This window comes from Morone saxatilis, unplaced genomic scaffold (assembly GCF_004916995.1).
Source record: "Morone saxatilis isolate NCDOM2014 unplaced genomic scaffold, NCSU_SB_2.0 Contig24, whole genome shotgun sequence".
In the NCBI taxonomy this organism is placed as follows: domain Eukaryota; kingdom Metazoa; phylum Chordata; class Actinopteri; family Moronidae; genus Morone; species Morone saxatilis.
Genome location: NW_023339807.1, coordinates 15,543,897 through 15,565,516, shown reverse-complemented (window position 1 = coordinate 15,565,516; position 21,620 = coordinate 15,543,897). Strand labels below are relative to the sequence as shown.

At 39.6% G+C, this 21,620-nt stretch overlaps 3 protein-coding genes and 1 non-coding gene across 4 annotated transcripts in view; 2 read left to right on the top strand and 2 right to left on the bottom strand.

Moving 5' to 3' along the window:
* The window catches only part of rab13 (RAB13, member RAS oncogene family), a gene marked incomplete in the record, with an annotated part of 5,290 nt that extends 4,018 nt beyond the window's left edge, over positions 1-1,272 (bottom strand). The window contains 1 exon segment of the mRNA XM_035673007.1: positions 716-1,272. Coding sequence (XP_035528900.1) covers positions 716-839 — 124 coding nt within the window.
* A 1,066-nt stretch (positions 1,273-2,338) lies between these two features.
* rps27.2 (ribosomal protein S27) lies at positions 2,339-6,736 on the top strand. Its single transcript, XM_035672492.1, has 4 exons — positions 2,339-2,424; positions 2,939-3,047; positions 3,636-3,746; positions 5,414-6,736. The coding sequence occupies exons 1-4, from the start codon at positions 2,419-2,421 to the stop codon at positions 5,440-5,442; spliced, it is 255 nt and encodes an 84-aa protein (XP_035528385.1). The 5' UTR covers positions 2,339-2,418; the 3' UTR covers positions 5,443-6,736.
* On the top strand, positions 3,404-3,539 carry LOC118336598. The gene has a single exon (XR_004797112.1). It is a non-coding gene; the product is annotated as a small nucleolar RNA SNORA13 (small nucleolar RNA).
* A 1,239-nt stretch (positions 6,737-7,975) lies between the features above and the next one.
* Positions 7,976-21,620, bottom strand: part of kcnn3 (potassium intermediate/small conductance calcium-activated channel, subfamily N, member 3) — a 58,103-nt gene continuing 44,458 nt past the window's right edge. Inside the window, exons 10-17 of the mRNA XM_035672178.1 lie at positions 18,663-18,817; positions 16,059-16,109; positions 15,867-15,943; positions 15,000-15,107; positions 12,745-12,925; positions 9,728-9,738; positions 9,380-9,506; positions 7,976-8,206 (exon numbers count right to left, since the gene is read on the bottom strand). Coding sequence (XP_035528071.1) covers positions 7,976-8,206; positions 9,380-9,506; positions 9,728-9,738; positions 12,745-12,925; positions 15,000-15,107; positions 15,867-15,943; positions 16,059-16,109; positions 18,663-18,817 — 941 coding nt within the window. The remainder of the gene's footprint in view (positions 8,207-9,379; positions 9,507-9,727; positions 9,739-12,744; positions 12,926-14,999; positions 15,108-15,866; positions 15,944-16,058; positions 16,110-18,662; positions 18,818-21,620) is intronic.

The following is a 21,620-nucleotide window of genomic DNA, read 5'->3' as shown; positions in this document are numbered from 1 at the left end:
GGGGGGTGGTGGGGGGGTAGAGAATGAGTTAAATACCTCAGATATGAACTAAAAACACACCCGCCCAGGCACACACACACACTGCACAGTATATAGGTCACCCTCATGGGTGGAGACTGATTCATGGTCATTCCCACTGTGATTTTGACCCCCTCAGTGCACTCCCCAGCCATGCAGCACACACACTGTCTTTGAGTTTTTTTCCTGCTGGATGGACAAGCTGACAGACAGACAGACAGTGGAGAGGCAGAAGAAGAGGAGAGGAGGGGGGGTTGTCCTGTGAAAAAAAAAAATAAAAATGTGCATGCCAGAAAGCCAACCATTCTTCTGGGAACGTAGAGATGGTAAAAGAGATAGGAATGAGGGTGGGTGGACCTTCTGTGAGCCAAGTGAGAGGAATGAGATCTGAGGGAGAGATGTGGGGGAGAGGGTCAGGGAAGAGACACGTTCAACAGGAGGAAAAATCAGAAAAGAAAAAAAAAATAAAGAAGGGAGATGAGGGTGAGAAAATAAAAGGGAGACTAGTTCAGACATGAAAGCAGTCTGAGAAGTGAGAAACCAGTTCGTACAGTGGCTGGGCATCAAATAGAGGAAGAATGAACTGTCAGCATTCAGCAATCATGTCCCAAAGTTTCAGAGAGGGGGGGGCGACCATAAGCTGGTGCGGACATTTCGCAGGTTTAGAAGACAAAACATTTCACTGTTGACAACGTACCGATGGTAGAAATGTAAGTGGAGTTGAAATTGTCCTCGGCGAAACGAATGATCAGACATGTTTTGCCAACTCCGCTGTCCCCGATGAGTAACAGCTTGAAAAGGAAATCATACTTTTTCGCCATGGTCGGAGCTGTTCTTCAAAAGTTTAAAGCACCACTCGAAAAGGGGGGAAAAGTCTGGGTTGTCTCTTTCTGGAAGTACTTCTCATCGACTTCAGTCTTCAGATGTTGATTGTGATTGAAGCGGGGTTAAAAAAAATTAAAAAAAGTTTCTCCATGTAACTCCTCTTTTTCCCTTTTTTTCCTCCTCCTCTCAGTCTTGTCACCGGTAAATTCCGATCCCCCTCAGTGCCTCTGTGCTGTGTTTGTGCGCTGCAGAAAGAAACACACACTCCATCCAAAGTCTACTGCAGATCACTCTTCATCAACACATCTATTCGAGATTCATGTTCCCTTCCAAGAGTCCATATCACTCCGTTTACAAACGTACCGGGGTGGCTACGTGTTTTTTCTCCTTCAAAAAAAAAAAAGAAAAAGTCTGGCCCTCGGCCCAGATCCCAGATCCGTTGAAAGGCTACGTAGTGTGGGAGTGCTTCATGGGAGCGACCGGCTCAACACCTGCAGGCTCCCAGCGTGGACACAGGATGGCGCCATTTGATCAGAAAATGAATAACTGTAACACACCTGCGGGGAGACCTTAACAAAGGTTTATGATTTTCCCTAAGGTCAAAGAATTTAAAAATAATTCATAAGATTTACCCGGTTGCAGAATTTCTTTAAAGGTTTAAACTTGTAATATGACTGATGAAACTTTACAGCACGTGTTTTTCTCATGCCATGTCCTTTCTTTTTCTTTAATATGGACAATTTAAATTATCTATAAATCTGTTTCTGACACCATTAATAGGATCATTCTTATAGGTAAATGTCATATCCACAGTAGCAAATGGAGGAATAACAAGCCCTCTTTTGTGTATTTCTAAAATGGCTTTGAATCCCTTTTATTGTCTCTAAAAAAAAATGTATTCCAGTAAATTATAACAAAAGATTTGTGGGGACATTTTTTTATTTGGGATTTATTTATTTATTCTTGCTCCTCATAGTTATATTTTACTTCCTGGAGATTAAGATTTACTGTGTATTTTTTATGTTTCTATACGTTATTATTTCTATAAATCCCCCATTTACTTTTATGTTTATTTAATGTATTTTCTACGTGTATGTTTGTTATTGTGTATTTAACAATTAAATAAAAATTCAAAGATATTGAACCTGGCTGCAGACAAGATGGCGGACATCAAACACGACGCTCTGTCGGCAAAAAGAAATAATAAAAAACAATAAAACCCTCAAATTAATGTTGGGAATTGGAATAATTTACATTTTTATTGTTGAAATACTAAGTTATGTCCGGACAAGTAACTAACTAATGCTCTTGATCAGTTAAATGAGTTGAACTCTACAAAAATAAAATAAAATTAACTTAAAAAAATGAATTATATATATAAAAAAAAGAAAAAAAAACTACCAATTATTTTTTAATTTCAGGTAGTTGAACAAACACAAATTCCCCCAAAAAACGACGTTTATTTAAAACAGAAAAACAAACAAACAGACACTTCCGCTGTGTGTTTGTCCGTCAGCCAGAAGTTTCCGGTGCGTTACCGATGTGATCTTCCGGTGAGCGTCCAGACACGAAGACATGCCTGTAAGTAACACTACGGTTTTTATATTAGCCATCCGTCGTTAAAAAGTGTTAAAACGGAGAAAGTTTAATACGATATAAAAGAGTGTTTAGTGTATGGTGGAATCAACGTGTTTATGTTGCTGTAATATAAATGTAAAGGAGGTGAAAAAGGGACGCAATATGGCGAAACACGTGTACGACAAAAGCAGCACGCTGCTCCCCTCCTCGCTAGCAGTCACATGTGGATTATTTGGGGGTAAAAACTCCACTTTTAAGATATCTTGGGTTGCGATTGCTCCAACAAAAAATAGTTATCCGTTTCGTTTGAGCACTTTTACTTTTCCTTTGTCATATTTATTGTAAAACCGTACAGCGATGTCGACCTTTGCCTGTAATCATGTAGTGATAAAGTTGGCACCTGTGACCAGAAGTGGAATTTATCATTTTATTGCAGTAATTAGAAAACTCTGTAGATAAATTTAAACAAATGTAGACTAATATTCAGCTAAATTGTTGTCTGTAATGTCATTTTCAGCTCGCAAAGGATCTGTTGCACCCGAGTCCCGAGGAGGAGAAGAGGAGACACAAGAAAAAACGTCTTGTACAGTGTCCTAATTCTTACTTTATGGATGTCAAATGTCCAGGTAAGATTGTTTGTTAACGGCCATTTCTAGATAATAAAGACAGAACGTGTGTTTACACAACAATACACGAAAGTACTGACTGTGCCTAAATACAACTTCCTATTGAAGTACTTAGTTAATAGTAGTACTACCATTGAGACTTCAGACTGATGTAAGGAAAATGTATTTAATTTCAATTATATACAATAATAAAATATACAACCAGTACTTTTTGATATTTGAGTAAATTTTATTATAGTATACACTCAAGTGATATTTAAATTAAAGTCTAAATGCAGGATTTTCACCATAATCGCTGATAAATTATTATTATTATTTATGTAATGGGTAAAGTACTTGTATAATATGTAAATATTTGCCTTTATGTGTTGCCCTTTCATTGTTCCTCTAGTGATTGGGGTGTCAAATAAGGCATACAGTGACACTTGTGACTGTCTATGTTTAAATGGGTTTCAAAGTGACTCTTTTACACAAACGGCTACAAGGACACATCAGTACAGTGCATTTGTATTGCTCAATGGTTATTATGTGTAATGACATTTTAAGGGCTGTCCCATTCAATGTTTTTATTTATTTGTGTGTTCACAGGTTGCTACAAAATCACCACAGTGTTCAGTCACGCTCAGACTGTAGTGCTGTGTGTCGGCTGTTCCACAGTCCTCTGCCAGCCGACAGGAGGGAAAGCTCGCCTTACAGAAGGTACAGAACAACTACATGTTCATCTGAAATATACATTAAGCGGCACACCTTTTAAAAAAAAAAAAAAAATGCACCAATAGATGTGTCACTTGTGTGAGTGTTGTGTGGTCTAATAATAGATAATTGAATAGTTCATGTAAAATTATAATTGAATACTGCATGAAAAGCCCCAGGTTCACTCTGTGTTAATTGGTTTTTGGTAATTTAAGTGATTGGAAATTGTAGAAATTTTAGCACTTAATTACAATATCAACAGGGCACCATTAGTCAGCCTTGCAGAGCGACCCTTTGTCAAAATGTTATTTTAACAATTGTCGGAGGATTATATCCTACACACACAGATATCATAACGTTGTGTTTAATCAAATTACAATAAACTGACTCACAGAAAACCTGATTGGATTTTAAAAAACAAAACCTTTTTGAGTCCAAACAAGGAACAGTACAACACACAATTCCCCCACCCCAGACCACTGTACATCATAACCCGACCACCATACGTCATAACCCCAATAATTTAATGATTAAATAATAATAATAATTAAATAGAAGGGGGAAAAAAGGATATCAGAATTAAACCTAAACATACATCCAACAAGTATGTTAATTAATAAAATAAAATTAAGTAAAATATTGTTTCCAGTCCACTATATATTCATGATTTTGGGGTAACCAGTTATCAGAAGCCTGTTATGTGGTGTGTCCCATAATTACACACCACATAATTCGAGGGGTCTTCCAATGAGATAGGGGGCCAGGTAGCAGAATTTGCTGTACGGTATACACTTCTAACTGATGTCAGGATATTTGCCTTTGTGTTGCCCTCTCATTGTACTCTTCATGAACAGGGTGTCAACTAAGGCATACAGTGACTCTTGTGGTTGTGACAGAAATTCATCATAACCGATCCATTTCTACACAATAAACCACAAGCACAAATACTTTCTTCATTCAGACATTGTGTTGTTTTTGAGTCAGTACAACAGGAAGTAATTTTAGAATAGCTAATCGTTTATTTCCGATAAAACATGAATCGGATTTGCCTCACCGGTCAGAGTACATTGAAAAAAAGATGAGGCACCGTATACGGTATGTCGGTGAATTGGTTGAGCTTAAGGTCAAGGTTTGTTTTTACCAATGCTCTCACTGTCCTACCCACTCTATCCTGAGCGCCGCTGCCGTGGTAACCACAGGCTTCTCAATGCACTCAGCTCTGAGTTACTATTGGTGCAGCTGCAGCTATTGGCACTTAAACCACACTTGTTTGGAGAGGATTCAGTCTTTTTGAAAAGGCAGATAGCAACATGAGTTTTAGTTTTCTCTTCTGCTATATCTGTCAGTGAGTCAGTTTATACACCATCCCTGATTTATTGACTGGCTTTGTACTGTTAATTCCCACTAGCGATTGTTGATGCACCGCCTGCTTCTTTTTTTTTTTATCGTCTCTCTCCAAAAGTAATGTGACTCGCTTTTGAGTTTTGGACTCATGGTTGCACGAAAAAAAAACATTTGAAGTTGTCACCTTGGGCTTTGGGGAATTTGTGATTCACAAATGTGTTGTTATACTGAGAGGCATTTCTAATATAAGCAGGATGGACAAGATACTCCTTATATTAACAATCAACACAAGCTACACATAACATCAACTTTTCTCCATCTTTCCTCAGGATGCTCCTTCAGGAGGAAACAGCACTAGTTTGACCACACGTGGTTGGACACAGTTGAGGAAGAGAATGAACACTGCTTGATGGACATCAAGTAACACTGCCATGGAGCTGATGCAGCAAAGAGGAGACGGAGAACCTGAATGCAAATCATGTAATATAATTAGCCAATCAGAATATGCACAGAGAAATGCTTGGCGTTGTTGACAACCCACCAACACAGCTCATCTATTAATTCTTCTCTCTTAATAAACTTAGGTTGTTTTTTTGGTAAAATAATTTTGCATGTTTGTCATCCAGTCTGTTCTCTTTTTTTTTTTTTTTTAATCTCGATGGTTCATAGATGTCATTTGTCTCGTAAAAGACACTTGTCAGCTCAGGACTACTTAACAAATTGCTGGTAAGGATCAGGACCATTTGAGTACTCTATCCTCCATGTGTACAGACGTGTGGCCTTAACAGTTTTTTGTGCCGAGTAATTTAGCATTTGTTGGCATTACACCCTGTGATGTGCTTAAACATTTACAGGAAGGTGTGGGTATATGATGAGCCTGGCGGGTATTGTTCAACAGTTAACACAGCACTATACATTTATGCAAATGTCCTTTGGAAACATCAAAGCAGTTCTGAGAAAGGAGACGCACCATGAGCTGAAATTGCAAATGAACCTGAGTTTTACTATGTAAAAGCTACACTCTGTATAAGTGAATGTTGATTGATGTGTGAGTTTAGAGCTGGTAATGAATCCAGACACTAAATACATATATCTTTTAAGTTAAGGCCAAAGTGAAGTTTATTTAGGGTCAACACTGATGTCATCGGTGCCTGCTCCAAAGCCCGTGGTGTTGGTTCAGGGCCCGCTCTCATTCTGAACGAGGGTTGATTCAGGGAAAGTCGTCGCTGCCTCTGCTTCTGTTTCACGATGCTTGTAAAACACAAACACAGTACACAAGTGATGTGACACTAACTGACATCATGAACATTGTGGTTGTGAATTTACATGTGCTTGAAAACTTCCTGTGAAAATGATGAATTCCTGTGAAGTTGCAAAATAATGATCACACTAGTAGCTTGAGGGAAAAGCTAGAGATAAATCAGATGAAATCTTTTGTCCTACAGTTTACTCACAGCTGTTGTTAAAGCATGTGGGAACGTAGGCCATTTGCACAGTCGCTATATGTGACAGCATTGAGTTATACACTGAATAAAGAAACTGAATCAAGAGAGGGAGTGAATGATAACTTTCTTGTTGCTATGGTGACATTTTTCTTGTGTCTTGCTTGTATATTGGACACAGCTAACAAATAAAATCATAGTAAATGGGAATATGATGTGCCTCCTGGTTACTGAATGACTATTAAAGGATAAATGTTTATTCTACATTATTTTTTCATACTGTGTTCTACGACAGCCATGTTAAACAACTAAATTTACGCAGTACTCATGTATACTTTTAACTAAAGGTGTTCTAATGGATTAATGGCTACATACAGACATTATTTAAAACTTAAGTGTGAAATGTTTTCTCTTGTTTGTTGTAGACAGTAATGTTAGTTATGAAATAATTTTTTGTATGATTGTGGGATTACTGGAACAGTGGATTGTTTCTGGAGTTTCAGCACCATCACACTTGTAACAAACACGTCACTACTGCTATCTACAGTAGCTAGGAAGCTCATCTCATAATGCGCAAATTAAGATTTGATCAAAAACAAATGCACTAATCCATCCATTTATTGGCATATCCAGATCCGGGTCACATAATTTAATTAATTACATGATTAAGAATTACTGTTATATACTGCTGGGAAGTACTGAAAAAGACAAGTAAGTAATTCTAGGCCATATGATCCCAACTGGTTTTCAATAATTCTTTCATACTTAAGCTGTATAACTGAAACAGGTAATAATTTGTGTTCTATGTGGTCCAGTGAGGAGGTGACTGTCAGTACTATGGAAGAGTTCTCTAACGTATCAGAGCTCAGTCAAGGCTACAGCTGTGGGAATAAACCATTGACAGTATATATAAAGGAATAAACCTAATAGTATAAGTATAGTGACCACTGCATGGTCATATCCAAACATGAATTTTAAAACCAAATATCTAAAAACTTGTCAAACTGAAGACGAGCTGCAAGTGTTTTTTTTTCTTTGTGGACAGTTGATATTTAGCACCCAATATTCATATATTAATTGGAACCAGGTTTGTAATGTACAGCTTACCTTTATTCATTAGGGGGTGTCCTAATAGGTAAGTGGTAAGATGCATACCATACAGTGGTGGAAAGTAGTACGTTATTTACTTAAATACTGTACTGTATACTTAAGTACAATTTTGAGGTATTTGTACTTTGTTCAACACTTGAACAATCAAACTAAAGTGGACCTTTCAACCTTTAAAATCTGGTGTCTACAGATAATGGCAGCAGATAAAGATGAAACTAATTCAGTATTATTTCAATGCAATACTATTCTTTAGATAATTTAAATTCACTCTAAGGCTCAAAAGCTGTGTAACAAACTGTGCGTACAACCTTGTCTGTTTATACTTGTGTGTGACACACCTTAAGGGGATGACAGCACGTCCTTGGTTCCCATCTCAGTAAGGACCAGGTGGACGCGAAGCAGTGAAATGCCGGCAGGTAGAGAAGCATCTCTGGGACACCTGAGAACAGCTGTGACAGAGGGGACTGACCCTGCAAAGAGGCTCAGACGGAGAAATGAGAGGGTCAATGGAGAGCAGCTGGGAAACAGACTCCTCCTGAAAGTGGACAGCCACTCGACATCTGCACACACCTGCGGGGAATGAGAGATCGAGGAAGAGTACGCTTTGCCGAACCTAGGATTAAAAAGGGCTATGTGTCAAGTACTAGTGTTCTGATCATAGTGTGGAGATACTTTCAGCACTGACTGTAAAATGTTAAGTTGTAGGTAGAGGGTGCTAAAGTGCATTATTCTCTCAGGGTGCAGCCTGGCTCTCTGTGGCTTTCCTTTTTGATAAGGGTGCAGCTGATAGACACAAATTAATAGCAACGGGAAGACAATAGATATATATGGGTTGTGTTGGTTGATGCTAGTTTATTCTGAAACTCATATGCTTAAGTTTAACGTGTGTAATATGAGTCTTTTGCATTTATCCATGCATCCATAAATAAGCACCAATTCTTTGAGGACTTGCTGTTCTTCCTCTAGTCTGCAGCAGACCATCACTGTTCCAGTATGCTTTAGGGCTGCCCTAAAATACCTGATTAAGTGCCCGTCTGATCTGAGCAACAGGTTTGCTGCACAGAAACAGTGCATTGTATGAATGGATACAGAAAGACAGGGATAGAAAGGGGAGTGTAGTCACCGAGGGAGGTGTTGGTGGGATCCATTGTCAATGCTAAAACTCTTTTGTCCTGCAAAGTCTGGACACATATACAAAATAAAATGGCTGTCAAATTCTGAAGTCATCTGTGCCAGGTTATGACTGACTGGGAGGCAGAGTGGAGGATGGGACCAGAAGATCGATAGCGAAGGGCAGAAAAATCATTCAGAGACATGGCCAGATGAGTTTTTACTGTATTGATCGGAGCAGTTTGCATTCTCGTCCCAGCTTTGAATTCGGCAAAATGAAAGTTGTAGAATGAAAAAGTGATATGAAAGAGGATTGGGGAGAAAGACTGAGAGAAAAAGAACCAGAAACTGAAGAGATTACAAGCGTATACAGGAGAGGGTGTGGGGTGAGAAAGAGTGTGTGTGTGTGTAACTGTAATTGTAGAAGGTTGTCACAGAAGAGCACCCTATGACAAAGGAAAGACAGGCTGACCTGTCCCTCCCACTCTGTACAGAAATGAAACCCTGAAAAAAAGAGACCTGGAGTTCAACACACACACACACACACACGTACAATTTTGTTTATTTGAGTTTCTCCTTTGCCAAGGACAGAGCCATTACACATCATTAGCATCCAGTGCACAATTAACTGACCTGAACACTGACGAGCAGAGTCTGGTTGACCCCACATGTCTCCATGGCAACGACCTCCAGCAGAGCAGAGCTAGTGTCTGGGCCACTTGTCACAATCCCCTGGGAGTCCATGGTGACAAGACGTGGCCTGTCACACATTGACACAGAGCGTGGTGCACAGGGCAGATGGCAGCTCTGGTAAACAAGATTTCTGGGTAAAATTTATTTTCCACTGCTAGAATTTGTTAAATCCTTTTTTTCTGTTTTAAGCCTCTCCACAGGTACAGGTAGAGAGTGAGTGTCATGGACACTTAAGCAGACACTTATTGATATAAAACCTATTCTGATTCAAAGAGTCTTCTAACTCACTCCTCTCTTGACTACACAACACAAAGACATACACACCCACACACAGCCAAACACAAAGAATCTATTCAGTCTGAAGACTAAAAAACTGAACATTGGATTAAAAAAAATAAACTCAATACAATTCAGGTAGTAATTGGATTGCAAAAACACAGTTTGCAGCACGCTCTCAGTTTAATTGCTTATTGTATTTGTAATGGCTTTGAGGACTCTGGTTGATCTGTAGCGTAATAAGCAGGCCATTTACATTATTTCGCCATTTTCCCCACTCCCAATTATCCTAACTGTCATTGATGTTTAACAGGATCCTGTTTACCCTAAACTGTGGTAAACAGTGTCTTACTGCAACAGGAATCTTTCTTTTAAACTGACATATTAAAGCCACATTGTGGACAGACACTGAAGGAAAGAGCCGAAAAAGAAAGATTTTGCCTGGACAGGTTTTACTACTACTGTGTCAAGGTAAAAAGAGATAAATACAATGAAATGTGAGTTCAAGTGTGTGTCCCTCATGGGTTACATCAGGTAGGGTTTAGGATGGGTCTGCTTTGCTGCATATCTTTCACCATCTCACAGAAGCAGTAGGAATTGTGGCCCCTGTGCCCCCCAGTCACAAAGTTGATAAATTAGTAAACATATGCTTACACACACACCAAGACAGACATCTGTGCCATGCACATGCACACATTCATGCACATACACGTGTGTGTGCACAAGCTCCCATGCGCGTTCATAGAAACAGACAGGAACACACACACTACACACGCCTCTCTGCAGGAGTGAGGGTCACTGTGATGGATGCTATCCCTGAATGGCCGTGAGTATTAAAAGCCTGGCGACCTGGTAAAAACAATCCGTCATGTCCGTTTGTCGCAGCTTGAAATTAATCATTCCTGTGTTGGTGATAATTTCCTGCATTAATTATTCTGACCATGTAGCTTAAATAGGTGATAGAGTGTGTCTGCCAGCACCATGTGTGAAAGAACATTTAGGGAGATGAAGAGGAGTTTGAGGAGTCATTGAGGGATAAGTGAGGTTGTCAAACTGCACCCCCTTCTGGTCAAACCCTGTTATCTACAGCTCCACACCCTAATGAAACTGGGGAGAACGTAAGGCTGGGCATAGGGATAAATTCTTTCTAGTGTGGCTCTTTTCTGTGGTAAAAATACAAAAGTACAAAAATATTTGCTCAGATCATTTAGCAAAGCAGCGAGTAGAGTGATAGAGGGACATGAGTTGGAGGGAGAAAAACAGGGTGGCGGAGAGAAGATGTAAACACAGGCTGTTTCAACCTACTGAGAATGTTTGAGCACACTGCTTTGTGTTGGCTAATTGCAGCCTAGCTTCTAATGGAGGAGGCAGATAATGTGTTGGGACTGCTGTCAATAGTTTGCATGGGAGAAAGGCTCAGAAAATGTAAATATATAATCACTAGGCAGATGCCACTCAGTTGTTTTGGTTAGCCAAGTTGTTACACAGTGTGTTTGCACAAATGGATTATTTCCCCTGTCAGAAAAGTTCTGCAGTCAGAAAAATGCATTTGATTAGTGAACTCATACATATACAACTGGTTACTGACAAAACAAGTAAATACACTCTGTATTTGAGCAATCGTTTATAAAGAGTGTGTTTCAGAAGTACACAGACAATACTTGACTGACGAATATTAAAATGATTTAACTGAACACCCTGCTGTGCTACAGTACAGAGACAAAAGTTCAAATTTGTCTCTGTACTTCATTTATCCATTCATTTTGTTCGCCCATTGCCTTTACCCATTCATACCTACTCAGGGTTCATAGTGATCTAGGATCTATCTGTGCATGCATTTGAGGAAAGGTATGGAACACACAAACACACTCGCAATAGGCAATTTACAGTCTCCTGTCCAACTGACCTACATTCCTCTGAAAAGTGAGCGAGCACCACAGCAGCACATAGAGACGGATGCAAAAACATGTCAGTGAACATAAACACTCCCATAGAAATGCAGAAAAACCGAACACCATTCTTGTTTATGTAACAAAAATTGTAGTAGTACAGTAAATCCCCACAAAAGTAATTGTAACCCACAACAATCACTGCTGTCACTGGTGGCACTTCAGCTTCGGTGCAGTATGAAATGAAAAAATAATGAAATGTTTAGGGATTCATAATTTTTTTTCATATTACATCAGGTCCTGCAAAATCAATTTGACTTGAATGTCCAATTTGTAATATACTCAAGCCTATTCCTGTCGGAATCACCCAATCAACAGCTTTCTCTGAACTCATTAAAAATAAACAGTCAGTGTGAAGTACACACTGATTGCTAATCAACGGTTTCACAAATGCATGCATGTGAGCGTGTGTTTTTGTGTCTCCCCTTGCTCGGCATCCTTTCTAGTCTGTGTAAGGAAACTCCTGTCTGATACAGACACAGGCGTTGCTATGGAAACCAACATCACTTTTCAGTAGAAGTAACTGGGGAGGTATGGAAGGAGTTGGAGGGAGGGGAGGGCAGGTAACAGCAGAGTTCAAATGAATATAAAATTAAAATGTAATCCTCTGTGTGTGTGTGTGTGTGTGTGTGTGTGTGTGTGTGTGCACCTGTGCACCCACTTCTCAGCATCTGTCTATGAGTGCACAAGTGTGATAAGCAGAAGGTATAGAGCTAGCAGCAGGGAGGCAAGGAGGAAAAGAGCAGAGGAAATAAAACTGAACGAAGAAACTTGCTGTGCTTGTTGGGCACTGGGACTGAAGGCAGAGTTTGGATGGAGGATAGAGGAGAAGGAGGAGGAGGGGGGGCACAAAGACAAAGAAGCAGGGGAGATACAGCCCACTTTTAGCCTCTTCTCCTCTTTTGATGGCTGATAGTTAGGGGCCTGGAGTTTTAATACTGACAAACACCAGCCACTAAACAGGCACGCATGCACAAAGTTAATATAATAATGCGCCCAGAGTACTGATGTCAAGAGACAACTCTAGAGCCAGGCTAAGATGCTAAAAATATCTCACTTGACAAAATACCAGAGTCCTACCTGTATGCTGCAAGTAACATCGCTGGCATGCTGTTGTCTGTTCTTTGGTTCTAATTGGCCGACTGCCCCCACCTTCAGCCTGTCCACATCCTCCTCCAAGAGGCCAAAGGGCCACGACTTGAGAACTTCCTCTTGAACAATGAGGTGTGCCACTCTGATGGAGAGCACTGCCTCAAAAAACCTAGAAAGAAAGAGAGAAGAAAAGCCACACATTTAGAGAGAAAAAGAAAGAGTGAACTGGGAATTAGACATATAAGTGGCACTGGGCCCTGGCTGTGAGTATAGTATGCAGAGGAGTTACAGGTAGCAGAGTTATGTCAGTGGAGGTGGCAACAGTTGAAGTCCTGTCGGCGGGGAAGCAAAGCACATCTCCCCTGCGGCATCATTAAAAACCCCATCGTCTCTCCCCTCATCCCGATTCAACTTAACAGTCTGAAAAATAGGTCAATTAACAACCTCTGCTCTCTTACTCCTTCTCTCTCTCTCTCACACACATATACAGGCATGTCCCCTACACGCAGCCAGAAGAGAGTGTGGGCGGCCAGTGTTGCCATGGAGCTAATATTGTACCGGTTTGCTTCTGTGGTGATGGTGATGGGGGTATGTCATGGGCTCGCTGCTTCTACCTGCACAGCAACCTGAAACCATGATCAACAAGCTTTAAAAAATCTTCCATGTATTATGGAAAAAAAAGAAAAAAAGGAGAATGAATTTACTCTTGTACAGGAGCCAACTCCCTAGAGAGCATACGAGTGGCACTTTACCAACTACGTCAGTTCTTTCTAAGAATGATCATCCTCTTTTGTTAAACTGCCTAGTCGAAAATGTACAATATGTATGGACCACTTTACTGTGTATATTCCTGTTTGGGTGCTGGCCAACCTTCTTAGGAAACTACATAAAACATTTATGGATTTAAAAAGGTTAAAGGACTGCAGTACAGTGAGGGTGTGTTAGATTGTAATGCCCAGGAAGCTGACTGCCCACTAAAGTGTGAAGGGTTCAGGTAGACTTTTAAGAGCCTGTAATCTGATCTGTTATACTAACAAACTCATGCATTAATAATTTTATCGCTAATGGAATGTCAACATTACTTCCATGATTGTGTATGTGTTAGAGAACCAACTAATCCAATCAAGTCTCTAATGGACTTAGCATGAGAAAAGTTAATTGAACAGAAAGGGGAGAAAACATATTGCCATAACCTTCTGAGCCATTTATTGCGTGCATACAGCCCCATTAAATGAAAATGTCTACGTAGGTGTCTATGAAAGGAAGAGTTGGCAGTAAGTAAGTCAGGGATAGTTATGCGCTTCCACAACTCTTTGACTTACTTGGGCCAAGCGGAGCAGAGCTGAAGACCAGCCACCCACTCACAAACACACGTGCATGCTCACACACACACACACACACACACGCTGTATTACTAATGCAAGATGCTAATGTGCTGAGGTACAGAAAAGTGCTGTACTGTAAGATGTGGAGATGCAAGACAAGCACTGACTCAGCCCGATAAAACTACAAAAACAAAATGTTGTGGTAGGTTTGGACAGTGAATTGGACACTGAATTCCACTAATGACAAATGTTAACCTGGTATTAACAAAATACTGTTTACATATTAAGCTAAAAATGTAGTGGGTTTCAGTTTATCATTTAAATCACCACCTTACAGGTTTCTGAGTAATGTTAAAATAAATATGGACATTATAACAATTTGGACTATAATTACCCCTGGAGGCCTAATGCTGATATGAAAATCTATCAGGAAGCAGTCTGTGGCCTCCAATGGGCTCTTTATAAAAAAAGAGAGACCTCAGAAGTCATACTGACTGACGGAGAAGGCCTCGCCCTGGACGTTTGTAAACTGGGCAGCATGATGTTCTCCCTATACAGTTTCCTCGCTTGTGTAAGAACACAACATGACCTGGACTCAACTCATATATCCAGACAGACGAGAGAAGAGAAAAAAGATATATAACTGAGAGGTGAAAGAGGGAAAAATCATTGTTCATGTACAGGAAAGAAGATTGATGAGGAAGAGGAGGATGCAGTTAGGTCCTCTTTCTGGAAACACAAAGGCAGAGCAGGTTGAATTAAAGGCACTTTGTTTAAAACTAGGTTCAATAAAGAAGCTTACAGTTTGGCAACATAAGGGCAGTCCAAAGAGACTACTGAACACAGGCAGAACAAGGAGCAGGCAGGCAGATATGGCTATAACACAACTGTAAACATGGCTGGTACTCAGGGACTGACTGAGAAACAGGTGTGGAGGGAGGAGCAGGATCAGGTGACTGGCACTGGGCGGGGGAACTTCTGAGGACATCTGGTTGACAGATGGGGACTGTCGGGGACTGTCGGAGACTAAGGGGACGGAGAAAGGTAGACAGGACGCAAGAGTTGACTGAATATTTTGTTTTAGTTTGTATGAATCTTCATTTTGTTATTGTATGATTGTGTGTGCATTAACCTATCCTATGGTAGTGTGTAGAGAGTTATGTATATTCAGTCTCCTTCCCACTGTTATGTCTCCTTTCATCATCACCACTGCAAATATCACTGTCACTCTCTGACCCGCTCTTCCTGCTCAGCATGTGCACACACAGACACAAGCGCACAACAAATCCAATCTTTATGAATTCAATACTGTCTCCAATCCCTCTTACCATAAAAACCCAAATGCACACACACACACACACACAGACCTGTATGTGCTGGTAGGTCTGACCCTCTGGTTGCCAGGGAAACACCAGGACATCAGGCAACAGAATGGAGGGTTCATAGATCTCCACTTCCTGGTGAACTGTGACTAGTCTGGTGGAGTCATCAGAAGGGTTTTACTGCCATGAAAAGGATGGGAGAGAAAGTAATAGTGTGTGTTTGTGTGCGTGTGAGTCCTTGCTCCTGTGTTATGTCTGCAACAATGCGGAAGAGCTACATATGTCCACAACATAATGGGTTTTGTTGATAGAAGCTTCCAGTTCACCACTCATTTCTACTGTCAGCACAAAGAGGAGTTAGAGATAAAAGATCCTGTTGCGATGGGAACAGCCTCCCGCTGACAGAACCTGGTGACATTTGGGCCGGTTGTTATGATGATTACATTATAGTTGACAGGTGTACCACATGATCGTGGACCAGTACAGGCAGGTGATAATGGTGGCCAACCTCTGGCATCCATATTTCTGCCTCCTCTTCCACTGACAAAGCAAGGTGAGCACACACATGCACAGAAACACACGAGCCATCCTCGCCAATACAGGAGTGTGAGGTAAGGTCTCTGCTTTTAAGCGTAATGAGGCAGCTGGGCTCCACCATGTAGACAGCAACAGAAGGGCACATGGAGTTCAGGGGAATCAACCAAACCTGGAGAAAAAGATAAATGAGGAAAATACACTTTTGTGTTGTTGTATGCTTTTGGGTATGTAAGCTATTTATTTCTTATATAGTAAAACTGTCCTCAGGGGCACAAAAAAGAGCAAAAACTGTAATTTAATTTTAGAGAAAAGAATGGCGGTTAGAATTGAAATTATTTTAAGCAATCTTAATAAAGTTGGAATGACGGGTCAACTCTTTGCCAAAAAGGATGCATTCCTTATCTTTGCAGTAGGTCGCGAGAATCCCTATAGTACAGAAAAGAGCAAGTTTCATGATGGCTGAGCACTAGGATGGATACTGGGGTGTGAAACAGTGTAACACATCTTGTCTAGACAGCTGTCAGTGAGGCTCACACAATCATGACATCATTATTGTTGTCTGGGAGTTGTTGCTCTACAAGTAACTGGTGACCTATAAACCAAGGCTCACATCTGGGCAGAGAGAAGGAGAGTTTGAAAAGCCAAATAAGGAAAAGAAAGTATTTAGAGATTGACTGCATTTACACCTTAGAACACAACTAACCCTTTAAAGCACACACACTTGACTTTGGAAAGCGGTCAGCTATAATATAAAGTATTGTGTATTATAAGAAATGGCTTAAAACCTGTGACAATGTGGGGTTTGATCATTCTACTAATGCATCTTATTTATATCAATTAAAATGTGTTCTTTCTGGTGTTACATCTTGGCCATTTTTTCTTCTTTTTTCGTAAAATGTTCTTGAGTAATGAAATGTTCTTGCAGTCATATTATTGTCATTGTTTTGGCTGAGTGTAGCCTGAATATGAGTAAAAACATATTTCCATTTTCTGTGGGTCCTTTGCTATCCTTGGCTCAAACTGCAATCCTGAAAGACTAAATTGGTTTCCTCGAAAATGGAGAGACTGAGAAACAGGTGGAGAAAGAGAGAGAGAGAGAAGCAAATGAGAGTGTTAAAAAAACTAGGCTATGGACATTACCCTGGCCTTAAAATTATAGAGCACAATCATGACAATGGACATAGCCTGAGAGAGATTATGAACGCCCAGGGAGCAGAAGAGCCCGCCAGTAAATAATACAGATAACAAGCTCATCACATCTGGGTACGTGCTGTGCCCCGGGCATAGCAGCGCCTCAGGCTGCCTGGTTTCCACACCTCTGTTACTCTGTTTTATTTTCACCCTGGGCTAGACACACAATGGACCATGATTCCTGTTTCATGAAAAAAATTAAAATCAATTTCCTCTGTTCAGGAAAATTGTGTGAATGCTGTGACCGCCTTCGAGTACATTTACTTACACATGATTAGTCCCGAGAAGATTAGTGTACGCTCACCTTTGGAACGAGCGCTGGTGTTTAATTTAAATAGCTTTGACTCAACTATCATCAATGAGTAAGAAGACCTAAATAAGGTACTTAACATATAACAAGTTGTTGTTATGATGTCAAATTATTGAATGTGACTCATTACCTCACACCCTGAGGTATGGCCAGTGAGCAGTTATATAAATGTCTTTTTAGTTTGGCACATTCTGACAATCCGTGCATAAATAATGTGATATTACAAATAACAGATACTGAGTGTGTGGTCCTTTTTCAGACTATTCTCAACTGTGGTATCTTCACTGCTCTGATAATAGGTTTCCCACTGGTAGTCACCAGTGTTTGAAAACCTTGTACTGTAATGATAACAGCTTCAAAACTCCACAATGTCTATTCTATTTACAAACACCAGACGTGTGTGAAAGGGAAAAATTGTTTAAATGAACAAATAAAAAGTAAAGACAAAAGAGAGAAAGATGAGAGAAAGCTTACTTCCCCCTGCCTATTGTGAACCTTTTTCACAGCTAAAACTTTATTCCTCACTCACACTTACTTTGCTAGGCCTGCTTTGGTAAGATTATAAACCTAACAAAGGATTACACCCAATTAGTATGAGGACGTCTGACAAACATGCAAATCCTAAAACAAACAATCTTCTGTTGTAAAATGCATCTCCAGCTGCAACAAACACTCCCAACCACAATTTGAATTACATAAAAATGGAAAATAGGACAATCTTGCAGGATGACTGAATAAGTGACCTAAAAGGTTGTTACCACAGGCTTTTCAGACATAATCAGTTAACAAGGACCTAAATGAAAATCAGTTCTGTAGCACAAAATGGCTCCCCGCCCTCTTTTTTTCTAATTTTTGCCATAAGCAGATTAGTACTAATTATATGCACTAGCACAGAGTCATTACTGCATTATTGTACTTTATATTCACTGTTGTTGCATTGACTCACACGTCAGGTAAAGGTTGCAGGTTTATTGCAAACTTAATCATATCCAATGCATCCACGATACAACTGTAACTTAATTTCAATTAAAACTCAAATCATTTTTGCTTGTGCTGAATGCAAATGCAAAACAAACAGAGGACGCCACTTGTATCCCTGCTTAGACAGCCGTCCCTAATTAGTCAGATTAAAATGTGAAATTGGTCCTCCAGATGTGACAAAGGTAAAACCAGACACAGGCATACTCACTGAGCATCCACATGTCTCCACTTCCCCCTCACCAGAGCCCCATGCTCATGTTGGTGGTGATTGGTGCCAGTATAGCAGAGACTGATGGAGCACAAACTGGCCTCAGGTAGAGGACTGATGAACAGAGAGAGGGCTTGGACATAGACAGAGGCTGGACACAGACTCAGTGTCAGGTCTGGATGATTTCCTGAAGTTACACAAATGGATTAACACAAGCACAGAGACAGACACACCAGCAAGTGCAGCTTCTTTAATTTTTCCATTACTTTGACTAAAACTAGGTTTACACACATTCAAAAGTCATTAATCCCAACTTCCATTTGTTGATTAACGTTCATGCTCAAAGAAGCAAAAGAGTTTGGTTCAGGGTTACCTTGTTGTAGCCAAGTTTTCTAATGGGTTAAGAGTTAACTAACTTAGCTACTTTTAAAAACCCCCAACATTTATCAGGTAAAATTACACACAAGATTAAAAAGACAATTATCTTATTTAAATCGTATTTTTAAAAAAGACAACCGACTCACTTGAATAATAGCTACAGGTAGGGTAGCTAAAGTCAGAGATACTGCTAACGTCGGTAACTTAGCAACAGTAGCAAGTAGCTGTCCAGGTAACCTGGCAACTATGGAAACCATGACAACCCAAAAACGTAAATATCCATCACATCGAGAAAAAACGGGGGCTCTCTTCAGCGTTTCGTCACAAATTATAAATGATATTGGCCACAGTAAGAGAGAGATAATCGTTTCACAGTGAGAGAGATATGAAAATAGGCCCATCATTGACGGACAAAATAATCAAATAGCCTGGAGCAACTCTAAAATTAGTTTGTTACATTATGTAATGTGCAAATGTTAATTAACAATTCGGTGTGAGACGCACAAAATGAAACAAACATTTTGCTTATTGTTGTGTCGCATTAGGGGGAAATTGATTACCCTGGATGAAGGATATCTAAACTGTGAAGCTCAATATGGAGTGTTTAATTCTTCTGAAGCGCCGCACAATAATCCCCGTCACACCAAGAATAAAAATAAAACAAAAATCAAATGAAAACAGCGACACAGAAAAACATGGAAGCTATAATGTTAGAGATATATACTTTATTAATTCTCTCTGATAAAATAAAATTACAAAATAATTTCAACCTCAAACGGCACTTTCCTTGTTCATAATTATTTAACGTATTGTTAATACATATATCATAATTGTCATGACGAATGAGAAGAATACTATAGTTTAGTAATATTAGATATCAGCTATAACTGCGTTTAATCATAATGGTAGAAAAGACTAAGCAATACAAAGCTAGATTTCGTTAACAGCATACTATACAATATTCCAAGCGTATGTAATTCAGTATTCCGGCCACAGCGTGTCGCTATAAGACAGTTTTCATATTGTCTCCAATGCAAGGGTAGGCTTGTCTCTTTTCCCATCACCATTATAAATACTCTCAGATATACCTTAAGTCTCGCTTTCTATGTTTTATTTATTTCATAAACAGCTGCTCCTTCATGGCCATTTATCCTTTATAAGGTTTATTTGTGTTCCCTTGTGTTCATCCGTAGTCCACCATGATCTGTTTTAAAGCAGTGAAGAGCAGTCCATGTACAGCACTGTAACAAGTCCATGCCCAGATTTTCACAGTTATTCCCTCAGAAATATTGTCAAGATATCTGCAACGCCTCCTGCTATCTTTTGTCCCCAGTGACAGCAGCGTTCCCTGCCTCTTATTGAAGTCCATTTAAGAGAGAGCACTTTGGTTGTCGAGGTGTGTGTATATCTGTGTGTAAGTGCGTGTGGGTGTCTGTTCCTGTGTCTGCATGGCAGTTTAAGTGATTGAGCAAGCAAGAGAGAGTGTTTGAGTGTATTTCTTTACACAGAATACATTCATGATAACAGTACGTTGTTTTGGGACTGCAAGCTTGAAGAAGAATGGCAGTAAGTAAGGTCTTCTTCCCTATATGAAGGGTCGTAGACACAACCGTACACTGTGAAAAAATATTAATCACATCAACTTATAAAATAAAAATAATTATTGGATTTTTTTTTTTAGGTCAATTAAAATTATTTTTTTTAGAGAATGAAAACAAAACAATAAATAACTACAACATCCAAGTCAATTTGACTCCACTGACTTCAGCCACGTCTCAGTAAAAGAATAAGCAGATAATTTATTATTGGTGGGTAACATTTTTGACTGTTAATTTAACTGCAGACCTCTGGGTAGATGGACTCCAGTAAATTTAATAACATGAAATGAGAACACTCAACCAAATGTGGAGCATTACGTTTGTGCTAGGCTCTGTCTTGTAGAGTTTCAAAAACAGTTGTGAAATCTTCTTCAAAATCAATTAACCAGATTGAAATGCCTGATTAATAAATAAATGTTTATGTTGCGATCTGTTCTTTCATCCTAAAACCAACCCAGTATTAATGCACGTACAACTATAAATTGTCAATTTTAAGAGGTACTTTTTATAATAAAACTGTACAGTTGCATCAGTACAGCAAACCTACAAATACACTTAAACATCAGTTCAACTTAATTTGCAATTTAATAAATGCAGTAATAAAGTCCCGCTGTAGTTGTGTTATTTTATTATCTGCTACTATCTGTAGTTCAGTTAACATTTATGATTCTCCCGACTGAGTATTTAAAAATGTCACAACTATGCATCGTAAGTCTAAACTACTGCATTAGCTCGCACCCACAAAAGTGATGAACATTTTTTACAGTGTGTCTACATTGCTTGGCAGTGCTCTGTGGAGATTGACAGTGCATTGAGTGCTTGGCAGTATAGGCTATAGTATTATCTTGTGGGCTACTGAATTCATTTCTTTCTGTAAGTGTAAATAGGGCCTGCATTGTGAAAGATTGTGTATTTATGTTTGTGCTGTGTTAACTTGTATTGCGTGGCTGGTGTGTGTGTGTGTGTGTGTGTGTGTGTGTGCGGTGCATGCCACTAGTTTTTTTTTTTTTTTTT

Excerpts from the sequence above, each read along its gene's own strand:
- rps27.2 (XM_035672492.1), top strand. Across the intron at positions 3,048-3,635 it reads TATGGATGTCAAATGTCCAG|GTTGCTACAAAATCACCACA; the intron begins GTAAGATTGTTT and ends GTGTGTTCACAG. Across the intron at positions 3,747-5,413 it reads GAAAGCTCGCCTTACAGAAG|GATGCTCCTTCAGGAGGAAA; the intron begins GTACAGAACAAC and ends ATCTTTCCTCAG.